The 10,266-nt window shown below is 36.6% G+C and overlaps 1 protein-coding gene across 1 annotated transcript; it reads left to right on the forward strand.

Annotated features, from left to right (window-relative positions):
• The first annotated feature begins 2,166 nt into the window (after positions 1–2,166).
• LOC121294596 (tetraspanin-3) lies at positions 2,167–10,246 on the forward strand. Its single transcript, XM_041218461.1, has 7 exons — positions 2,167–2,352; positions 5,079–5,270; positions 5,647–5,721; positions 6,032–6,133; positions 6,604–6,756; positions 7,323–7,406; positions 9,205–10,246. The coding sequence occupies exons 1-7, from the start codon at positions 2,290–2,292 to the stop codon at positions 9,295–9,297; spliced, it is 762 nt and encodes a 253-aa protein (XP_041074395.1). The 5' UTR covers positions 2,167–2,289; the 3' UTR covers positions 9,298–10,246.
• Positions 10,247–10,266: the final 20 nt, after the last annotated feature.

The raw sequence follows: 10,266 nt of genomic DNA on the forward strand, positions 1-10,266 counted from the left end.
AGCCAGTGATACCTGATACTACCCAGAGTCCAATTGTGCACTCCCTGATACCTGCTTATATTTCCACAAGGTGGTCAATATCACTTTCCTTCTTCACTTGCACTGGAAATGTTTTCATAATTAATAAACACAGTTCATGCAAAAGTTGGACCGTAGTGGAAACAGCTCCATTGTGGTGTTATTTGTTTTTCTCCTCTCCTGTCTTTATCGTGTTTGCAATCACTCCAGGACTGATGCTCCAATATGCCCACGTCTTTATTTTTTCACATGCAGCCTGGCTGTACTTGTTCTGCATGTACAAGCTATAGAACTGTCCTTGCAAGCCAGCCAGTCTCTATTGTGCCCTGATACATTCACACATGCTCGCTTGGGGAGTATGTGGTCACTGGTTTGTTCCTTGCCTGCACCCAGTTATGTACACAATCTGGACTATACTTTGCCACACACACCAAAGGGATACACCTGAGGCATTAATCTGCATTCCTAGCATTCCTAGACTAGCGTTTTTTATTTAGAAAAGACTGCTTTACAATTAACAATGTTGGTGAAGTCCTTCTATTTAAAACTTTGTATCTGCTTTTCAGATTTAGCTCTGTTGTTGTATTTGGTATTTCCAAAGCTGAAGCATACGTGTCTGTTGTCTGTTCTTTAGCTGTGCTCTACCTGTATTATGGTGTACTGCAGTAACCCTCAAACACAGGAGTTTCAGAAGTGTTCAATATTAACATAGAAAGAAGGCGAGTCAGAGGAAACTTAATAGAGGTGTTTCAAATTGTCAAGGGGTTTAACAAAGCAACTGCTGAGAATTATTTTTCACAGAGAACAGAACCAGGAGCCACTGGTGGAAGCTGAAGAAGGGCATATTCAGAACTAGGGGAGAAGGAGCTTTTTTCCCCAGAAAGTGTGCTGAACCTTTGGAACAGAGTTGATGAAGGAGAGAACAGAGACTTTTCTTGAAGCGGATCCTTCAAGAAAAGGCTGGATGCTGTCATGAACAATATTGTATAACCCTCTCTGTGACCACAATAAGACCTTTAGCTAGCTGCCTGAAGGTCCATCTAGCCACGGATTCCCAAAGGTTTCATTTCCCCTACCAACATGGTTAGGGTTTTTTGTGTGTGTGTGTGTGTGTGTTTCCTCTTCTGAGTGTTAACAGACCATGTTTTTCTAGTTCTTCAATTTCTTCTCAGAAAAAAACCTGAAAATAAAACCATGAAAATAATAATAATAATAATAATAATAATAATAATAATAATAATAATAATATTCTGCTTTAGTTCTACCTCCTATAACCAGAAGAGGGCAGTAGAAACTAGTACAGTATACAAAGGTATTAGTCTACTAAATTAAAATATTGCACTATCCCAGATTTTTGGTGTTGCACTGTAATTGTATCCACAAGGTTGCGAAAAATATGTGATATTTCTGTCATGGCATTGTATGATGCCATAATACGTAGAGATATACATCCTATTCCTTCAGGAAAGTCTGTCACAGATCAGCCCTGTAGCTTCCTTTTGTGCAAGACAGATCTCACATGCCGTTCCTGCTTCCATTAGCAGAACTACTTCTTGTCCAATGTGCTCCAAGTTTGACAAGATTATACTGTATGGAAAAAAAAACAAAAAAACAAACAAAAAAAAAAAAAAAAACTGCTTTTATAGTTAGCATTCTATCACTTATAAGAGTTTGCCGTTGTAAATTTGTACAGTAAATGTAGAGATTAGCAAGCTTTTCCCTATGCTATTTACCATATTTTACAAAGGCTGAACAATGCAGTACTTTACTGCACCTAAGCTACGCATATACATCTACCACAGAGAAAGCTGGGGTTCAAAAAATATTATATACAAAAGTTTGATATCAAACGTAAAAGACATTACTTAAATCGTGTTTTACTGGTCTGGGTAGAAGGGGGTACTTTGACTTTTAATTTGACTACGCGACAATATGTTGCCAATAACGACAGAAGGGTGAAAGCACTGGAGCACCACAGGTAATTAATTTTAGCTCACGGTACTCTGCATATTACCATATTACTTTGTGCCAGCAACCAAACAAAAAGGCAACGGCAACTTTAATGCATGTCTCTTTAAGACCGGCTTTGCTGCTGCAGAAAGGATGACCTCATCCTGTGACGTGACTCGTCCTGGCTGGTTGGTTGCTGTGGCGTTTGGGATACAGTGAGTGAGAAAGAGATCGGCGATAGGGACGTGAGGAACGGACAGCCATTTTATACATTAAAAAATAAATAAATAAACACAGTTATTAAACATAATATTGGCAGTCATGGGGCAGTGTGGCATTACCTCGTCAAAAACCGTTCTCGTGTTCCTTAATCTCATCTTTTGGGTAAGAAAAATCTATTGCTATTAATGTATTTTTAAAATGTATAGCACTGCAGATCCCAGACGGATAGCGCAGTTCTACGCAGTAAAAAATATTCAGTCGGGATGGATAGGCCTGTGCGGTGTCGTTGATTCCTTCTCGGGCAAGGGAGTCTGTATTAATATTCCATGTGTTTATAATGATGAAAATGATCACATTTGTTTCCTATGACCGTTTTTTTTTTTTGTCATACATATAACTGTATATGTTTAAAACATTTAAGAAAGGCATTCGTGCACAAGTTTAACTTGACGAGGTGCTTACCACAAAGGAATAGATAATTAAGTACGATTGTCTCGGATACGGTTTGGTTGAAGTATTCATTTGTCCCCTGTAACAGAAACACTGCTGTAGATCTGATTGTAACCTGCTGAAGATACTGGTGTGTCGAAACGCGTTGTGGGTTCTATAACCAGCTGTATCACAGACAGTTAGATTTATGTGTGTGTGTGTGTGTGTGTGTGTGTGTGTATATATATATATATATATATATATATATATATATATATATATATATATAATGTGTAGACACACACACACGCATTGTATCGCCTGAAAATAATAAAATTTTTAGACTTAAGCCGTCTATTACGATTCATAATCTGGGTTGCGTTTCAGATGATTTTCACTAAGTGTATACAGTAATGCATAATTGAAATGTTTAAATACTGAAACGCTGTGTTTGCATTGTAGGCGTGCGGTGTTTGTTCTAATCGTGGTATGATCGTGTGAATAACGCTAGTACAGTACTGCACTTAACACTGCAGAAGACGACTGACTACGCAGGTCACTTATCTAAATGAAAACCATACCATTGTTTTCTCTGATTCCCATACATTTCCAGTGCTTGCATGATGAAGAGTTACAGAGAAGTTGTATAGTATTGAGTATGTGACGGAGTCTCGGGATATTCTCCTTCCATCGGATTTCTAAGACAATGGAATGTTTCGTTACGAAAATGCCTTTCTCCAGAGCCACGAGTTCGCACTGTAACGACTACACTAGGTACCCATCTGATTGGTAAAGATAGATGTAGTTGTTTACATTGGGGACTGGAAAGGGACTTGCACCACAAATTCGTATGGATTGAAATGCGGTTTTCCTTTCAAAAATCAGAATACGTTTTTGGACCCGCATACTCACCAACATCATTACATCATGCAGACTGTAATACCGAGTCCAACAGCTGCCCATGGACTGTGAGTGCAGCATGCCCTTACCTGCAGTCTCACTCAGATAATCAAAACAGTTCTGACTTATTTGTTCCACGCAAATCTAAGATAACCAAGCCCTGTGAGTAATTGCAAAACTAAACATTTTGAAATACAGTAAACCTTAGAGCATTTCGTAGTTTATGTGAGGGAAATCTGTCATGCTTTTTTTTTTTTTTTTTTTTTTTTTTTAAATGGTTGTGAAGTATTGACCCAGATATCTTGGTAAATGCCAAGTTCAGATACATATTGCAACAGGCAAAACAAACCTGAAAGTTTACTTTTTCTTTTTCCGCATTGGTTGGTTAATTTAATGTAGGTCTTTTCTTTAGGAGATATTATCTAAAAAATGCCAAACTGTTTGTTCAAATATTCCAGTAATGTACAACTGGAAGTACAAGACTAGTCAGATGGTGCTTTTTGCAGTTATTGGAGAAGCAAACAGTTTTATCATTGTGAACATTTCAGAAGGCTGTTTTGTAAGCTATACTGCTTACGTTAGTGCATGCGTACATTACTGCATAGTTTTTAAAAAGACAACATGTAAGCTCTATTGCCATTTTGGTTAGTAGCTGGAAGGAATATATGATATCCCTCCTCTATCATTTCTATTGCAAACGTTTTAAACCAGCAGTTGGATAATCGTCCGAGATCATATTTTGTACAAATAGCTACAGTTATGTAGGAACTGTTAATTTCCACAGAAACCTAAGAGAGTCATACCATTTGTTTACCATATTTTGTCAGGCATGGCCTAGTTCAGATGACAGTACTGTCTGTGTGAAGTAATGTAACTGAGGTCCTAATAAAGATATTAACACAGACTTGATGAAGCAGCTAAGCTAGATGATTGTGTATTGTCTTCCAAAGAGTATCTTGATCAAAAATTGAAAGTTACTTTTTTTGTGAACTTTGAAACCTACATTTTTAACTGAAACACACAGAAAAATCTTTTTTTTTTTTTTTTTTTTTTTTTTGCACCATCGTTCTTGATTGTTCTGACAATTGTTAGTTCACTTTTTGTTTTCCATAAGGATGAGAGCTGGAAATCAATGTAGCTTCATGTGTTAACAGATTGAAGACGTGTCATTTAATGCTGGACTTGCAGTCTGTTTTCCTTATTTATATTTTCAACAAAGGAACATTTCATCGGAGGGTATTCTGAAGCCTTCTATTGCAGTAGCTCCTCAAATGTATTTATAGTATTGAAAAATGATAGTGTAATGGAAGGGGGTAGTTTAGTTATGCCAAACACCTATTTGTAGATACCGTGGATGTAGGTCATGGTGACACACGATGGATTGTTTTTTTTTTTTTTTTTTTTTGTGTGTGTGAGTATTTACAGCTTTTGCAGGGGCTATATATTACTGACCTGCTTGCACACGGAATATGTTTTTAATATAAACGCTTACGGATTGAGTCAGTTTCAGTGTCCTCCACCTTGAGTCTTTTTAACATCATTGTTTTTATGTTTTGCAGGCAGCGGCAGGTATTCTGTGTTATGTTGGCGCCTATGTGTTCATCACATATGATGATTATGACCATTTCTTTGAAGATGTGTACACGCTGATTCCAGCTGTTATAATAATTGCTGTCGGGGCTCTCCTGTTTATCATTGGATTAATAGGATGCTGTGCAACAATTAGAGAAAGTCGCTGTGGGCTGGCTACCGTAAGTTATCTCAGCAATTCTGTTTTAGTTTCGTGTAATACATTATTGAAATAGCTGTATGCTTAACAACTAGCAGGTTATCATTCTGGTTTATCAAGTTTAAAGAACGTAATGCTTTTCCCTGTTTATATTGCAGTGAATTAAGCAGCAATAGTCAACGTTGTGCCCTGCTTTTTTGTTTAGAAAACTGGTAGTTGGGAGTCTTAATTCGTTTCTTCAAGACTTGTATGTAATACCAGAGTGAAGGAAGGCAATAGAGCAATACAAATTAAATTATTCATGGTATCGTTAAATAGAATACACACGTTAAAAACGTAGTGTAGTCAATCATTGTTAATGTAAAATATGATTTTTTTTTTTGTGTGTTGTTTTTCAGTTTGTGATCATCCTGCTGTTGGTTTTTGTGACGGAAGTAGCTGTAGTGGTACTTGGATATATTTACAGAGCAAAGGTAAGTGTCTAATTATGTTTGTTAAATTGTGATGGTGATTTTAAAATTTAAGAGCGAGTACCGTCAAACAAATGTTTACCACTTAAAATGAAATTGGATTCCGTTGTGCTGGTCTCTTTGTGGTTTCAGGGTCTATGTAAGAGTGACCATACATTGCTGGGTCTGAGTTTAGTGATTGTGGGGAATTTAAATCTACCAATTGCTTAACTCTTTAGAGAGTGTGGATGTTTTAAAATTGCACTACCTGTACATCTTAAGGTATTTTTTATCTCCATGATAATGATGAAACTTGTTCTTTGACTTTGTACAGGTTGAGGATGAGGTTGACCACTCCATTCAGAAAGTGTATAATAAATACAATGGAACAAACCCAGATGCAGCGAGCCGAGCTATTGACTATATACAGAGACAGGTGAGTGTTCAAATACAGTTGGGTTGGGTTACTTCATCCACTAAAAGTGTTTATGGTATTCAAGTATTTGCGCTTGACAATAACAGCAGAGGCCATCTGTTTTATTGATGTACTTTACTGTATGTATCATCTGGTGAGATTTTCATGATTGGAAAAATTGATTACACTTTAACTGAGACTATAGTTTGATAACCATAGTTTAATTGACAGTAAAAAAAAAAAAAAATCATAATGTGTGAATCAAATACAAGTAAATATTTCCCCACACTTTCACTTCATTTCCCCAGGGAATAAGTTTTAATTGAGACATTGACGCACAAGTTGTTGTGGACCTGGGTAATAAAGAATTGTCTTCAGTTTCGCTGTTAGACCTTTTGAATGTCTAATTAACCTGGACCAATTTATTTAGAGCCAGAGATACAACCTTTATTTTCTATTTGTGTATGATTTGTTAAAACATGTCTTTTCAGCTTCACTGCTGTGGAATCCACAACTACTACGACTGGAAGAACACAACCTGGTTTATAGAAGCCAAAAACAACAGTGTCCCTTTAAGTTGTTGCAAAGCAAACATTATTAATTGTACAGGGACTCTTAGCCGTCCAGGAGATCTTTACTCAGAGGTAAGATTGTACACGTGTTGAAAGTACGAGCAATTTAGTAAATTACCACAATAACCTTGAAACACAAAACAAGTATATCGGCCGAGAATCACTTTAAATTGAAACGATGTAAAACAGTTGATCTGTAAGAAATACTGTTTAATTGAAACTAGCATCTTGCTCATCTTGGTTTAAACTGAATTTCCATTTAAAAATGAATGTGTACATGCATTTGTGTGTGTTATTAATGTATGTCACTCTTTCTATTTTACACTTAACACCATTCCCTTTTATACAAGTTTCAAAATTCAATCATGTATCAAACACAGCTTGGAAAATCACATTACTATGGATTTGATCTTGCACTCCGCATGTCCCTGTAGGATCTGTTTTTGAATTACTGCATGATTTTGTGATCGTTAGTCATGTTTTTTTTGTTTCCCTTAATCAAGGATGAATGTGGACTCATTCAGTTTAATAGCACTTTTTTATTTTATTTTTTAAAATAATTTTTTTCACTGTGTACCAGTATTTTGTATGGACTGTGAAAGTAGTTGAGGATTTAATGTATGAATTACTTTTTCCAGGGATGTGAGGCTCTGGTTGTCAAGAAGCTGCAGGAGATTATGATGTACGTTATCTGGGCAGCACTGGCATTCGCTGCTATTCAGGTAAGATTACATGAGCTGAAAATTCTCAGCCCTACTAAGTTGGTAATGCTTATCTTATCAAAGTTCACTCCATACATGACAATTGTCTCTCATGCTGAATATTTTGCTCATATAGCAAAAATACTTATTCCAGAATCATGTTCTTCTGTAAACCACATACTGAAAGGCATAAATAGAATCTTTGGTATTTTTGTTGTTTTCGAGTAAAACGCTGCTGCATTTTTGTTTTAGTGTTTCACAGATTTAGGACCTGATTTGTCAGTGAGTAAGTAGTTAAGGTTTGACCTTGCAGATGTGAACTACAGCTGCAGTAATTCCAGTCAGCAGAGAGATTTCAGAGCCGGCCTTTGAGCTTGGACATAGACCTGATTGTGTCACAGCTTTAAAATACATCATTTGAATAATACCCTCGGGGGAAACTTCTTGCAAGCACCCATGAATAGTACTTTTTTAGTTTGAAAGGTTCAAATTTCATGAATCATCAGCTACCCAGAGACTCTCCCTTGCCCAACATCTGGAAGACAGAAGTTGTTAAGTTAATGATAAAATTACCTTTTGACCTAGTCTGAAATATGTTTTTTTGTTACCTATGCATTACAGTGAGATTCAGTATAAAACCATGTGGTGTACAATATAAAGTAAAGCCTTGCTAGTGAGCCCTGACTGCGTGTTAGGACACCGCATGGGGGCCCTTTCCTCTGCTGGGTAATGTGTTTTCTTGTGGGAAGGGTAAAACACAAATGGCAATGAGTAGTGGTGCAGTTAAACTCTTATTAGCTCTTATGTTTGCCCTTCCTGTCAAGGTCAAAGGATCCTTAGGCATGTTCCCCTAGAAAGGTTAAGAGAAAAAAAGTATCTGTGATTAACCCTTTATATCTTAAAGTGCATGCAGGAGCCTGTATTGCTGCTGATTTTGATGGCAATGGATACTGCTGCCAGAAGGCGTTCTAAGACTAAGAGGGGAAACTTTTCTAGTCTTGCCGTTTCTACAGTGTTGTAATCAGATCATGTTGATGCGTCTTCAGTTTAGTAGAACAGTGACCAGAGTACTTCATGGAAAATCCAGATCAAGCAAGGAGCTGGTGAGGTTACAAAGTTGAAACCCTGCAGCTGCACAGCAGTAGTTCAGGAGATCTGGCTGTGGGAAAGCCTGTCAATAAATTAACATGAGTATCCTTTTACACAATGTAACATTATTCACATTGTTTCCTCTATTTATCTCCTTGATGCATGTAACAATGGGGAGTGTGAACAGCTCAGCATGCATTGGCTGCTGGTCAGGATTTCCCACAAGTATTTTCTCTTTGGTTTTCTCAGTCCTGTTTCAAAGACTGATAATCTAAATCCATTGGCTTTATTCACTCTCACTTTATTTAAAATGTGTTTATACTGTAAATGTTCTCTGTGTTTAAAGTCTGTCATAAAAAACAAAAACACCATATCCTTTCTACAAACATCCCCAGAAATGTTTCGGGGAATAACAAACCTTATTTAATTAAGGAGAGCCTATGTTGATAAGTAAAGCTTTGTGTATGTTCTTGCTACAAAACTTGTTACAAAACTTTTTAGTTTATTTATATCACTAATGCTAAGGGTGACCTGTCTTTTTAATCACCAAACTTCTGACTATTTTAGTAATGGAGGCATTTAAGCCATGTTACAGGCATTTAATGTACTAATCAAGAATTCAACTATTCTGGCAAGTGGGGACAGGTTCTTAGTGTCAGGATAGTGAGTGTGAAACTATCACAAAGCATATTGCACTGCCTTCTATTGAGCTGTGTTTGTTTTCTTCTAGATGCTGGGTATGCTGTGTGCATGCGTTGTGTTGTGCCGAAGGAGTCGGGACCCAGCCTACGAACTGCTCATCACTGGAGGAACCTATGCATAAAGGAAAACACATACTTGAGCTTGATATCTTATTTTTATTGGAAATCAGAGGACGGGCAAGCTAGCTTTCCTATCTCATAGTAAGCTAAAGCACGCCTTGCACAATTTGGGACTGCTAAAGTGTACACTGGTGATGGGTAAAGCCTCAAATATACTATTTATTTGCATGCTTTACAAGTTGGTATTTTATTTAAACTGTTTAAATGCTACTAGCCAAAACTGCAAAATTAAAATTAAAAGCACCTGTTTGCTGGGGTAAGGAAGAAAATAAGTAAATAAAAAATAAATATGTACCCTGCTGTACCATTCAATGAACATTGGAGCAACTGTTGCAAATGTGACATGAAACTGTTTGTTTTTCGTTTTTCCTTGTTTAGTAGTTGTCTGACACACTGTGTGTAGGACTGGACATTTCTTTCGTTATTTTATAAATATTTAGTACTACATGTAAATACTGAAGGTGAGAACCCCTTTGTATACGGCTGCCTCATGCTACTGAAATGTAATTTTTAAAATTATTATTGCCTACCCATCACCAGTTTTCATTTCTAAGTACGAGTACTATCACTGTACACACAGTCTTCATGTAGAAAAAGGATTGTGTAGAACTGTCTACTCCCAGTGAAAGTAAATCAGATTAAATCTAGTACCTGAATATCAGATCTTCCACTAGCTGAAGAACTGACCTTTTGGGAGTAATCTATATGCACTGCACAGTCTGTATTAAAAGGTTTTGTTTTGATAGTTTTTTTTTTTTTTTTTTTTCTGTTGCAGTTGTACATGGAGTGTACCATTACAGTAAAAGTTTTAAAGTTGATTTGGGGGAGAAAAAAAAAATGTAGCCATGTAGAATAACACTATTATGTCAAACTGACTTGAATTAATGTAAATAGAATTAAAAAAAAAAAAAAAAAAACCTTTAAATGATTAAATCTCTCTACATCCCTCAATGTATTCTGTGTTGCATTTT

Source organism: Polyodon spathula, chromosome 19, assembly GCF_017654505.1.
Source record: "Polyodon spathula isolate WHYD16114869_AA chromosome 19, ASM1765450v1, whole genome shotgun sequence".
NCBI classification, from domain to species: domain Eukaryota; kingdom Metazoa; phylum Chordata; class Actinopteri; order Acipenseriformes; family Polyodontidae; genus Polyodon; species Polyodon spathula.

What these genes read in the sequence shown, in the direction of transcription:
- LOC121294596 (XM_041218461.1), top strand. Translation starts at nt 2,290, where the DNA reads ATGGGGCAGTGTGGCATTACCTCGTCAAAAACCGTTCTCGTGTTCCTT. An exon ending in TTGACTATATACAGAGACAG is followed by an intron (nt 6,134 to 6,603) that starts GTGAGTGTTCAA and finishes ATGTCTTTTCAG; the next exon opens with CTTCACTGCTGTGGAATCCA. An exon ending in CAGGAGATCTTTACTCAGAG is followed by an intron (nt 6,757 to 7,322) that starts GTAAGATTGTAC and finishes TACTTTTTCCAG; the next exon opens with GGATGTGAGGCTCTGGTTGT.